We start from the raw sequence: 13,957 nt of genomic DNA, 5'->3' as shown, positions 1-13,957 counted from the left end.
CGGCATCCTGGTTCAGTTGTAGATCAAAATCACCACAGCAACATACACACAAAACACCCAATGCATTTTGAAGGCATGATAAAAACATAATTCTGCTTAAAAAATATGGAAAATTGCACATACTACTGTACATGTAAACACACTACATCTAAGTTTGAAAAAAAAAAAATCAATAATATAATTTTTCTTTCAAAAATATGTTCTTCTATTGGACAAAAACAGGTACATAAAATATGGTAGAAGCATATACAAGTTTGTAGTAAGTTCTGTAAATCTTTTTGGCCTAAGGTAGAATTTGCTAAGACAGGCAAGCCACTGGTTTGCCACAGACAACACATGCTCAGGAAGTACGTAAAGATTCCGTAGATCGATGTAATTGAAGCAATCCATATATTTCTCTCCATTCCTTCATGTGTCCAGGGCTTGAACCGCTTGCCTGGCCTGCATTATACAGTCATTGACGCTGACTCCTCGGTAGGATGCCCCTACTAGGGTCAGAGGTAACCGATGGTCCTTGATGTATGATTGGATGTCGTCTGAGTTAACAACAACAACAAAACAAAAACAACACAAGTTATATAATCAGGGGAATTGTAGCCATCGATATTACATACACACTGGATAGAGCATATTGTACAATGCCACATGCACAATGTTGAAGCCAAAGGAAGTAGTAGTTAAAAAAGAAAATATAAAGGGAATTCCACAAAAATTCACTTTTCTAGCATGATGAAAGAGCACGTGATCAACCGCTTTCAAAGAACAGGGGAATAATTGCTACCCTTATTATTGTCATTTGGGAGCTTTAGATTTAGACGCGCGGACATTTGAGACGACGAGTGCGCTGGACGTTCTCCTCTCCCCGCGTCGTGTGGAAAAGTAGCTTTAGATTACGCTGGGACGCAACGTATAAAAAATAAAATCGCGCCCCCATATGATCAGTGCATGAAGAAGCTCTCTATGTCTCAAATTGTGCGGACGTAAAAATAGCCCAGTGCACGTAGTGAAAAACTCGGGCGACGCAAGCTAAAAATAGATTGACTTTACGCGCGCTTCTGCACACGCTCAGAACATTTTTTTTCCTTTGAACGTCCGCGCGTCTAAAATCTAAAGCTCCCTAGTATCAAGTTGATGAAATGTGTAATTTTCATGAAAAATGAATTTTTATTGAATTCCCTTTATATTTTCTTAATATTGTTGTCCACACATACGTTATAGCCTCTCGTAGTCTCCTCATCAAGCAGTTCCAACACCAAAACTTTAAAAATTCACAACTTCTGCATCAATGGTTAAATTCTCCTCAAACTTTCACTGATGTGTTCTCCAAATGTTGCTGCTTTCATTCAATCCACATTGCTCTTTTGGGTTTGGATTCCCTTTGAGACGCATTTCCTTCAGCTTAAATTTAGTTTTCTCCCATGCTAAAAAAGAGGGGGTTTCCTTTGAAGAAGGCTAATAAAAGTCTAAAATACTCACCTACAAGCTTTGTGTGTCCCAGTTTGTAGTGCGGGATGCAGTCGTGCAAAATGTTGACCTTTGCGTAGGCTGGTTGCTGGTTGATGCCCATCTGGTTCTTAATAGCCTCCAGGGCAGAGTGCAAAAGGTCATCCAGATCGGAATGGTTGGGGTCACCAAAGAGTTCGTTGAACCAAGCTCCTCCCATCATGCACTGTGTGAAAATATTTTTATTTATTATTTATTATTTTTTTCTTTGTGTTGAGGTATGGGATGAGTTGGGGACAGGTATGTCACTTCTCTTTAAGTGCTTTCCTTGCATAGCACTACTTCACATATCGTCGCTGGGGTGACAAGACCTTCAGGTTGTATCTGAAATTTTGGTGACATTGACTTTTTGGATTAATGGTCAGATAATCAGTTAAGTGATGTCCCGTCCAAATCCTTGCTGTCTTACCTAAAAAAAAAGTGCCACCATGGCATGTCAAAGGAATGTCTATCTCATTGGATACAGTGCTTTGGCTGCCATGTTTTTTTTACTCTCCTGAACATATTTGACATTTTGTAGATACGAGGTCTTGTCATCCAAGCGACAATATGTCTGTAAACCTTGGGCATAGTCCTGGTGAAACAAGCGGTACTCATCTTTAAAACACAGCATTTGGTAAGCGCACATGCACACAGATTTCAATATACCTAGAATTTAATTGTACGGGGCACTCCCATTATGGACATGGTTATAACAAAATTCCGGTTACAACAAAAGAAAAAAGAAAAAAAAAAGAAATGAAATCCGAAAGTGGCACCAGAAATATTAGTTGCCCCCCCTTACAGAATTCCTGGATCCAACCCTGAGCAGGTATTGGCATGCTTTTAGTATATCTAATTGGGGTGGCTCGGAGAAAATATTTGGCAAATTATTGTTGAAATTTAATTCCGCCAAAGAGTAATGCCATTTAGTATGAGTTTTTGTGAACATGTGTGTTACCATTAGGAACTCTTGCTGCATAATCAACCCTCTAGCAACTGGAGATTCCATAAATAATGGCCTAGTGTTCCCTAGAAGGTACATCAATATTACTCTCATTTCGACACCTTTCTAAATCACGTAAAATAACTCACTGCATGTTTATTTTTGTCTATCATAAGTTATGTTTATTTGAAAGCCTATAAAGATTTTACCAAGAGAATGGTACTGTGTCACAGAAGCAATTCTGACATATATTGTACTTTTGTTGACCTTTTACCTCTTTAAAATTATGTTATATAATATCTATATAAAAACAATAAAAATAGTAAAACACAAAACTACAAAAAAGCAGACAGACTGTTTCGGGCATTTCAGTGAGTATTAACCCATTGAGGACGGGCCGATTTTCCTACAATACGTATTTTCCATAGACACCTGCTGGAGTATTCTTGGGACTCGTCTTCAATGGGTCAAGGTGGATGGTTTCGGATGGTTCAGTTATTAATGGGTTAACTCACCGTCAGTCTTGTCGTAGGGTCTTTCCTTCTGTCAAGTTCGGGGAATGCGCAGGAGTCGAAGACGACGCCCAGGATCTTGGAAGGCACTGAGGATGGGACCAGGTAGCCGAAGCCATTGACCGGCAGCCGGAGGTCGTCGAACTCCAGGTTGACCACGGCCACGGCACAGCTGGTGATGGCAGAGAGGAGGTCAGACAGACGGCTGTGTTCAGCCGGCAGCAAGGCCTGGGCAACTAGTGATGGTTACAAGAAGAATCATGAAGCATGTTCAGATGTGATAAATTCATAGGAATTTAAATCATAAATGAAAACAAAAGAGAAACTGGCCAAAAAGATATAAAAAAACATTGAAAAATAAACTGAGCAAAGAAAATGGGATTCCATCTGGATTTGAACACAAGACCTCTGGATTGCTAGACCGATCCTCTTACCCACTGAGCTATGGATGGAAACCCCTGCATTCATAACAAGGAAAAGTAGAAATTACGCGGTGCGTATTATATGTCCCCGCCGGAAGTAGCATTTTGTAGCAAAATGTACAATACAGGTCAAAAATCAAGGTCAAAGGTCAAAGGTCAACATTCTGTGTACATGTTTTGAAGCCCTCACCTAGTGCCATCACATAAAGCAAACGGAATCGAAATCGGGTTAGAAATGGCGAAGGAGTAGCATTTTGTAGCCATTGTACAATATACGTCCAAAATTAAGGTCAAAGGTCAAAGAAGTCAAAGGTCAAAATTCTGTGTACAAGTTTTGAAGCCCTCACCTAGTGCCACCACATAAAGCAAACGGAATCGAAATCAGGTTAGAAATGGCGAAGGAGTAGCATTTTGTAGCAAAATGTACAATACAGGTCAAAAATCAAGGTCAAAGGTCAAAGAAGTCAAAGGTCAAAATTCTGTGTAAAAGTTTTGAAGCCCTCACCTAGTGTTATCACATAAAGCAAACAAAATCGAAATTGGGTTAGAAATGGCGAAGGAGTAGCATTTTGTAGCAAAATGTACAATACAGGTCAAAAAATCAAGGTCAAAGGTCAAAGAAGTCAAAGGTCAAAATTCTGTGTAAAAGTTTTGAAGCCCTCAACTAGTGCCATCACATAAAGCAAACGGAATCGAAATCGGGTTAGAAATGGCGAAGGAGTAGCATTTTGTAGCAAAATGTACAATATAGGTCAAAGGTCAAGGTCAAAGGTCACAACTGAAATTCTGTGTAGAAGTTTCAAAGCTCCCATGTAGTGCTATCATATAAAACAAACAGAATCAAAATTGGCTCATAAATGACAGGGAAGTAGCAAATTGAAGATTTTGATCACACACGGACGCACACACGGACAGACGGACGGACAGACGGACACACGGACACACACACGTACGGAGCCCGTTTCATAGTCCCCTGCTCGAACTCGTTCGGCGGGGACAATAATGCTCAATTTAGCCATGATACATGTACAGTAGTTAATCATAATGCTTAATACACACATTGTAATATGTTTAGTATTATGCTGATATGGTATAAGATTGCTCAACCCATTGCATGCTTTGAGTGCATATTGGCACAGAAAACACCATAATGTTGTACACACTGTCCCTGAAATCCTAGCACTGGTGGGGGACTCTTGAGCATCAAGCCCACACATGCAAAGCACTGAAGGTGCTTTGCCCAGTGTGTTCAGCACCTTTTTTTATTTAGGCAATACAGACAACAAGGTCTACAGTTTGTACATGACTATTACATGCATTATACATGTATTAAAAGTATACATTTAGTACAAGTAGGCATTTGAGGCATGTTCATACTCAAGATGATACAGGTTTTCAAGTCACTGTCAAAGTATACTAGTATAAGATTGTACAGCCACTGTGGATTACAATCAACTCCTGTAATAAAGTCGTCCTCGGGACTGGCACTTTTCTTTCTTTATATTGAAATTTTGTCATAACCAAATGAATAAACAATAAATAACATATAGCAGATAATGTTGGGACCTGAATTTTTACTACGTTGTAACTGGAATTTTGTTATAACCATGCTCTTTGTTATAATGCGAGTGCACTGTACATATTAGTTGATGAGTTGGATTAGCTCATACCACTGTAATTGTAAACCACATTTTGCAAGATCTTGAATTGGTTTTTAACAGGCACCTTTTTTCTGGTACTTATACAGAGAGAGTAATGTTCACAAAGAATCCCCCAAAAAGAAGGTATTGCAAACATAACTCGATACCTTGTGACGACGTCGAACAAATGATGTGCTCAGCCTCCCACACAGCATCCTCTGTTGTAACCTGGGCAACCTGCAAGGGTGGTGAGGGATAGGGGGCAATTTGATAATCTGCCACATTCAACCAACTTAAATTTCTGATGTCAATCTTGAGGAGGGACAGAAACACCTTATCAATAACCTTAGAGTCTTTACATGATACCGAAAGTTTACAAATAGTTATACATTTCTCAATGTACACACATGTACGATGGTCGACGGCTGATATTCTCCCTCATTGTTATCAAAGTACTAGATACAGCACTAACTAAGACAGAGATGCCACACTCTGCAAATGCAAAAAAAAAAAAAACAACACACACACACACACATACACACATTTGGCCCTAAAATGGGAAAATTGTATACAATTCATGCTCTGTATAATTCTCATCATAAAAGATATTCTCCATTTCTAAACTGTATTATGACAGTTAGGCTGGAAAAAAAAAATCACTAAATATTGCAAAGATACACAAATTGGCAACTCTGTTTTGACATCATCCAAACAGAAGACTACAATTTCTCTCACCTGCCGGGACAAATCTCCTTCATCTCTATGACCAAACTCCACCTTGACACATGGAGTAGAACTGTGAACTTCGACCCCTTGCTGGATGAGCCAATCAGAGAGCTTATTTGGCAGCGTTTGGAGCCCATTGGTTAAGGTCCAGCTGGCCCACTTCTCCTCTGCGGCCTGCTGTGCCAATCTGGTCTTCCCAACATCTGGAACTTTTTCTGAGGTCCAAAGAGACAAACTTTGACTTGTGATTCTATTCATATCATTTTTAAAGGACAAATTTCACCCAAATATACAGGTCTAGGGCAAGTACCCTGGACCCTTCTCCTGACTTAACCCTAATCCTAATCCTGAACCTAATCCTAACCCTAACCCTAACCCTAACTCTGTCCTCATCACTAACCAGTATTTAGCCAGGGGGTAATTGCCCTGATACGAAATATACATTATGTATGTGTGGATCGAGTGTATGCATCAATATTGAAAGAACACATCAGTGAAAGTTTAAAGAAAATCAGACACTCCATTCACAAGTGATGAATCTTTTAAATTTTAGTGCTGCTATTGCTGGATGAGAAGACTGCTACAGTTTGTGACATTACTGGAGGACAAGAACGTAAAAAGAATACAAAAGAGAATTCCACAAACTTCTATCTTCTATGAAAAGTACATTTTCTCTCAACTTGTTACTGACTCATGGTAAGGGTGACATTGTTCTCCTTGATTTCTGAAAGAGGTATAACAGTCAAGTGCCCTTTCATTTTGCTAGAAATATATGTTGAATTCTGTCTATATCATGTATTCAATAAGTTTTATAAACAAACGAAAAGGCATGCAAGAATACTGCATTTCATTCCCAAACAGATTACTAAAACAGCACAATAAAGTCTGGATAGGTCTTCTACAATGGAGAAACAACATCGCACACAAAATGATACTACTTACCTGGTTTACTGCGCATGCTGCCAAGAATGATTGAACCGTACTTTCGCTCGGCGTCGAAAAGTGCGGGAAAGCATGCCTTCATGCTGAGCTCCCTGGAGTTGCCTGCAAATATTCCCCGACAGAATGGATCTGCCAAAAATTCGGCCACCTACAGGCAACATGAGAAGTCATCACAAGAACATTATACAGATACAATGTATATAAGAGAGCTCTTGCAATTTCCAACTTATTTCTATATGACAATCATTAAAGCCGCTGAGGACGGACTGATTTTGCTACAACATGCATTTCTCATAGACACTTGCCCAAGTATCCTCTGGACTCGTCCTCGACGGGTTAAAAAAAATGTTCGATCATTCAAAAATTTTGAAGATTATCAACATCAGACATCCACATCAACACCTCTCTCTGTCAGGCTATGGTCACAATCCCCAAAATCAGTCTCCTAGGCAGTCAGGTGGTAAGTTTTTAACCAATTTTGGCTGGGCACCGACTGACAACTATACCAAGCACCACTGACTTTTAGGGCATTGCTCTGTCTTGACCTAGTCAATCTAATGTTCAGATTATGATAGGATTGGACATTTCCTGATGTAACAGCCGACTCCATTACTATACAAAGCTACCATTACATAACAGCAACCTGGAGTATGTGTGCACAGTGTTGAAGAGACACTCTCCCACGGCACCTCGCTCTGTGTATCCTTTTTAGAAAAAGTTGAAGTAATGTCGAACATTCCTTTCTCTGTGTTTAATACAGTGTGTTCCCATTGTAACAAACACCATTTTATCAAGACATTTTTGCACAACAAAGTAAAAAATCAGATCCCAAATTATAATCTTTACAATACATCCATTATTTCTGTGGTTATGACAAAATTATGATATACAGGTGTATGTGATTATATCAATGAAAAAATGCTAGTCCCACAGACTCTGTCGGGAGTCACCTGTGCAAAGTATATAAGCTTTCCAAACATTGATAAAAAGTCTGCTAACTAGAAAGCATTTCAGCAGATTATTTGGTAAACAAGAAATATATCTATGATATCAAGATCTGAATTTCTCCATTATAATATTCATTTTTTGTTTGGTTGTAACAAAATTATGATTTTTGTGTATCAATGAAAAACTGCTAGACATCTAGTCCCAAAGACTGCTACAATGGGAGTCACATGTACATAGTATATGAGCTTTCCAAACATTGATAAAAAGTCTGCCACTAGTAAACATTTCAGCAGATTTTTTGGCATTTCTATGGCATTCAGATCGGATACTTCATCGATAGAGAATTTTTCAACACAACTCTTCCTATCATCACCACTGCGGTCTTACCTCTCTACCCAACCTGCGGGAGAAGAAGTCATGGATCGTCTCGTCCTCCTCGTGGCAACGCGGGGCGAAGGGCTCCCTCGCCAGTCGGGCGGCCAGAGACTGAGAGAACGGTGTCTGCTGCCTCACCAAGCCTCCCAGAGATGAGGGGAGGCGATGCAGACCTCCAGGGGTGTAGATGAAGCGGTTTTGGGTGGCTGGGTGACTCCTCGTAACCGGAACCACCTGGTCTTCTATACCAATCGCTGACACCTGCACATCCGACAGTAACATCAGAGAAAAGACTTATCAAATAGTAGTTGAAAGGAAATGCTCCAAAAGACAACATATAAAGATGGTGCGCATGAAGCGTGTGGACCTGAAGGTAAAATAATGCAGTGATTATGCCTTATTTTTTCCTGTTGTGTTTCGTTGTTTTTTTGTGAATGTCTTTGTAAAAGCAGCATGATACTAAGACTTGAAAGCAGCACATTGCAATCTAGAGCTTGAGCAGGACTCACTGGCATGGGCAGATCCAGGAATTCCATAAAGCGGGGGCGCTTTTATCAAATCAAAGGGGGTGCAGCCCCCTCCATTTTTCTCGTTTTTTTTTCATTTTGTTTTAATAACAAAGAAATAATGGGGGATGCACACGTGTCTGGTACACCCCCTCTGAACATGCCACTCAGTGGAGTGCAGATTTCATGGCTACTGCAAGACCAGAATTTCTTTCTCATGCATGAAACTTACATGAATTTCACAAGGGGGCAAGATTTGAGAGAGTACAAAGCATGCAAAAGTTTTTGTCTACACAAATAACAATGCACTGAATGCCATTATGATGCTGTCCAGTGTACAAGTAAATTGACTTGTACCACATTACCGCTTCTGTACCAGTTAGGCCTAGTGCATCAAATATGACTAGAACTGCATACTTCCAAACTATGCGACTTGAGAGCTAGGTGCACATTCAGTTTTGTTTTGTGTTTAATATTGACTCCGAAGGTTCTCGAAAGTTTCATGCCATGAACACGTTTCTGGTTTTGCAGTGTATTTGTCAAAACTAAAACTTGTGCAATTCATCATTCTCCTCTGTGTGTGAGTCTGTGTTTTCAATGGTATTCGCTACTGATCATGAGCCTGAGAAGCTATCAATCAATTCATTGCAAACTAAGAATGACTCAAAATGGTCATATTTCTTTTCATTTGCCTTTATATCCCAGGGGTGGATCCAGGAATTCCATAAAGGGGAGGCGCCTTTGCAAAATTAAAGGGGGGGGGGGGCACATGCACCCCCTCCATTTTTTTTTGTTTTTATTCCTTTTGTTTTAACTAAAAAAAGGAGGGGGAGTGCGCCCAATGCATCCCCCCCCCCCCCCCCCTCTGGATCAGCCACTGTATCCCATATTAATAATTACAATGTATGTAGGGGGGCAGCCACATGATAAGTATGACAGGACATTCAAGATCATCTTGGATCTTGACTACTAGTATCACCCACTGTATTTAAATTTCCCTTCCAAGGATCAAGTTGATAGAATTGAACGATTTGGCATTCATTACCAGATCAAGGGTGTTCTTCCCCACGATGCCAGCTGGACGGATACTGCGTGTTCCTCTTTCATGAACAGCTCCCTCTGGAGTTAAATTTGAGTGGATCCATCCTCCAATGCGCGGGCTTCCTTCCAAAAGTACAATCTAGGGAATAACACAATGATAGCATCTTTGTCACATGTTCATTCTCTCTTCACTTTGTTTGAAGGCTCTACAAAATTCAACTAGGTATCACAAAATTTTCACAATTTAAGAAGATAAAAATATTACCACCTGAAAAGTTAACAGCACTGCTCATACATACATGTATTCTGAATCAATCTGAAATGATGTCTAATACTCATTGACATGTAACATTTATACTTTGAGACAAAAGCATGTGAACATCAGCTGAAGAAGATGTTGAAAAAGCATAAGACTAGATTTATGAGTGGATCTTCAAAATTGGTGTTAGTTACTTGGTAGGGTACAGGTACTTTGGGATCCTCCTAAATGCTTACCTCCCACTGGAGTTTTAACTGGAGGTGCCGGAGGGTGGATGTTTAAACAATTGTGACCCGCGACAACGGTTTCAGGCAAAAGTCGGACATTTTGAAAATTTATTTTTTTACTGAATCACATTGCCCATTTCCTAAGCTTTCCATTGATATAAAACACTTGTATTCTTCGGGACCATAAGTGGGCATGGAAAGGGAAATAATATGCACTTTTTAAGTTGTTAGCCAGACAAAATTGCGAGAAAACGGGCTTTGAAGTTTCACCTCTTACTCAAAGACAGTGTCCGAGCGGCGACGCGAGATGAGAATCACCCATCCGTACGATGGTGACAATCGATGTTAAGCTCCGCCTCTAGCAACCACATCGCCTTCTGATTGGCTCACTGAGAGAGTCAAATACGATAATTGCACGTATGGTGTACATTGTGTATGGTGCACGCATTACGCAATGGCATCCACATGCCATGACCATGTGCATGTAACAGGAGCGGGTGGCGAATCCACACATTTACAAATCGCGTTTTTATTGTTGTTGATTTGACTTTATCATTGGCGACCCTTTTGAAGGCAGAAAAAATGCAAGTGCTGGCAAGGGTCTCGATTCCTGTATGTTTTGCTTTTAAAAGCCATGCATATGTTGCCTTGTTCGGTGGTGTTGATTATATCAAAACAAACAAACAAACACGTACGCCTCGTTAGTTTGGTGCGATCTTGATGTGTAGTATTTGAATATAACTGGTTACATGTGACCTCTCCTTTCCTCTCATCATCCTTCCCTTGAGTCAGTCTGCTGTCATAATTTTTATTACATGTACAAGTAGACTATTTTTTTCCTTTTCACACGATTATGTCGTGCTACATGATTTTTGTTTCACTTCCGTTGTCGAACAATGCGGTAGAATAGTTTGGATAGAAAGCCAAACGAAGAGCACGCACTGCAGAGCAAGCGTATCCCACTTTAGCAAGAAAAATGGAGCATGTAATCATGCACGCGTGGACAAAGTATTCCCAAAACGCTGCAACTTGTGTCTCCGAAAGCCAAATTATGTAAATGTGTGCGACGCACCAGCCAATCGCATGCGAGACCCTGCGCCGTAGCAACGCTGGGGATATTGCCGCGGCGTTCGAAAGAAGCTCGAAACTGACGAGTGCGATCCAACATAGGGTGCTTAAAATTCAAATTCTGATAGGAAAAACGTAGTCTTATGCTATGAAATTTAGTGTAGATGTAGAAAACATATCAAAGATTCTATTTCTGCAAAAAACCCAAATCGACAAAAATAATGGTCAAAATCTTTGTACCCCGCCTAGGAGGGAATTTGCTCTTGCGACTTTTGCCTGAAACCGTTGTCGCGGGTCACAATTATTCCATTAAGTAACATCTCTTTAAATTTAGCTGAATCAGTTTGTGTGATTTAGAAAAAGGAAGTTCATTCCATCCTTTAATTGTGCGGGGAAAGAATGAGTTCCTGTGGACTTCCAATTCCAGTCTGGAGAATTGTACTTCAAACTGGTGAGAATGTCCACATCTGCTTCTACTTTCTAGTTATCTATTTTTCAGAGCTGTGACTGTGTTTGGATGGTAGATAAACTTTGGTCATCTCGTTATGTACGCCGCGCTGCGCGCTGGTAGCTACATGTAAATCTTATCATCATGTTTAGTCCCAGATTCTGGTACGAATGACTAAATGTCTATTGACAACTGTCTATTGATATCATATGCAGCAACATTCGAACAAAGAGCTCTGGTGCCTGAGGTGACCATCATTGCATTTAAATCGTTATTGCTGCACAGGAGTCAGGACACACGGTCATGGTCACGCAGAGCGGAAATTGCTGCTTCACATCGCCCGAAACTCCGGGGGAAGAATATTGCAAGCCACCGTCTGCTGCCGCAAAGGCACTCGGTACTGACACGACTCTTCTATTGTATTGCCAAGACATTTACGCCATTACCGATTAATCTCACCTTCTTGTGTCCCTTTTGCCTGTCAGACGCTCCTGTATTCTGGGGTGAAGTTAGGTAAAATGCAGACGCAAGACCCGATATTCCGCCTCCCAGAACTACCACGTCTGCTCGCCGAACCGCCATGATTGCACAACACTCGATTCTGCTATGTGTTTAGCCTCGAGTCAAGGCGCTCCGTGTTGATCTAAAGTAACCATTATAGAACTTATAGTCACGGCAGTCAAAGTCCTTTCAAGAGCTACTAGCCTCCAAAGGATGGATTTCTGCAAATAAGCGTGGGAATTTTATTCAATAAGTGGTTATCTTGTGCCCAAATGTCAAAAGTTTTGTAATCTTTTAATTACAAAGACTTAGAAATACAGGGTACTCAAGATATTATTTTCTTTAAAAAAACAATAAACAACTGGCTAGTCTTTGCAATTGATTGTCTTGCTGTGTCTTTGACTTCCATGTGTGTTTATGTGGAGTGTGATTTATTATATAAAAATGTGAAAGCTTCCATTCTTAAGAACCTGTATCTTCTCCCTTTAGATTAAAAAAAAGAAAAAAAAAACAAAAAAAACCTGAATTCATATTCTACATGCACGTGTTACTTGATATTATGGATAATCAATAATCAAACACCCACCGAGTTAGGCTGCCATAGGTCTGAACAAAACATGATTATCATCACTATACTAACATCAGTTTCACCATTATCCTCATCATTTTTATCATCATCATGCATCATCATCACCATCATCACCATTTGGGTACCATTATCCTCATCATCATCATCATCACCACCATCATCACCATCATCATCATTATCATCACAATCATCATCATCATCATCATCACCATCACCATCACCATCATCATCACCATCACCATCATCACCATCATCACCATCATCGTCATCGTCATCATCATCATCACCATCATCATTATCATCACAATCATCATTATCGCCATCATCACCATCACCATCACCATCACCATCATCATCATCACCATCATCACCATCATCGCCATCATCGTCATCATCATCATCATCATCATCATCATCATCCCTCAATGCCATCGTTAGACAAAGATAATGAATATACCCGCAGGACATGCCCTATAATGTTGACACCACGTGTACCAGTACGGTTCTGGTGGCATTGTAGTTGAACCTAGTTTGGCAACCATGTTATAGCCCACTGAGAACAGAGACTGTGGCGCTGATGGAAGCAGTCACATGGTACTCGGTACTCAAACAAATTTACTGCCACCACTGGGGCAAGAGCAAAATATCATTTTCTCATATTTCATTACCTCCGCCAAGCAGGCAAGGAAGGAAGAGATTAAGTGATCATTGGTGTTGGTTTGTCTGTTTGCAAAATAACTCAAAAAGTTGTACACGGATTAAAATGAAACTTGCATAAAAGGTCAATATTGACACAAGGAACACCTCATTCAATTTTGGTAGTGATCCGGGATTTTATATGGATCTTTGCAGGATTTTTTTATATTTTTAGCATATAAGGTCAATGGACTTGTGGTTCACGCTGGAGGTTTACATACACGCTCTACTCGGGCAGGGCACCATGCAATGAACAAAAGGCTCCTATTTTGGAAAATTGCATGCGCGTAAGGGTGGAAATGAGTTGCTGGCTTGGCGGAGGTCAGTGCTCTCCGAGTACTTTTCTAGTTGTGAAGTGTAATGGAGGCAGGTTTGACTCACATACAATGTACATAACAGCAATAAGAAAATCTTTGAGTGTGACAGCTAGACACATTCACTATGAGTAGAAAACGTATAAGTATTTGACTGTACATGCTTATGACGTGTGTATGTGTGTGTGTGTACATGCATGTGTGTGTGCCATGCGTGTGTGCATGCTTGTGTGTGTGTGTGTGTGTGTGTGTGTATGTGTGTGTGTGTGTGTGTGTGTGTCTTACACAACTGTACATGACTAAACTGTATCTTCC

At 40.3% G+C, this 13,957-nt stretch overlaps 1 protein-coding gene across 1 annotated transcript; it reads right to left on the bottom strand.

Moving 5' to 3' along the window:
- Positions 1 to 265: 265 nt before the first annotated feature.
- On the bottom strand, positions 266 to 12,124 carry LOC140230042 (protoporphyrinogen oxidase-like). Its single transcript, XM_072310246.1, has 9 exons — positions 12,002 to 12,124; positions 9,545 to 9,679; positions 8,006 to 8,254; positions 6,671 to 6,818; positions 5,738 to 5,943; positions 5,170 to 5,239; positions 2,944 to 3,176; positions 1,477 to 1,669; positions 266 to 536 (listed from the first exon to the last, which is right to left on the bottom strand). The coding sequence occupies exons 1-9, from the start codon at positions 12,122 to 12,124 to the stop codon at positions 409 to 411; spliced, it is 1,485 nt and encodes a 494-aa protein (XP_072166347.1). The 3' UTR covers positions 266 to 408.
- Positions 12,125 to 13,957: the final 1,833 nt, after the last annotated feature.

The sequence above is a fragment of the Diadema setosum genome, chromosome 6 (genome assembly GCF_964275005.1).
Source record: "Diadema setosum chromosome 6, eeDiaSeto1, whole genome shotgun sequence".
NCBI lineage: Eukaryota > Metazoa > Echinodermata > Echinoidea > Diadematoida > Diadematidae > Diadema > Diadema setosum.
Note: the sequence above shows the minus strand (reverse complement) of the source record. Positions and strands in the feature narration are given on the sequence as shown.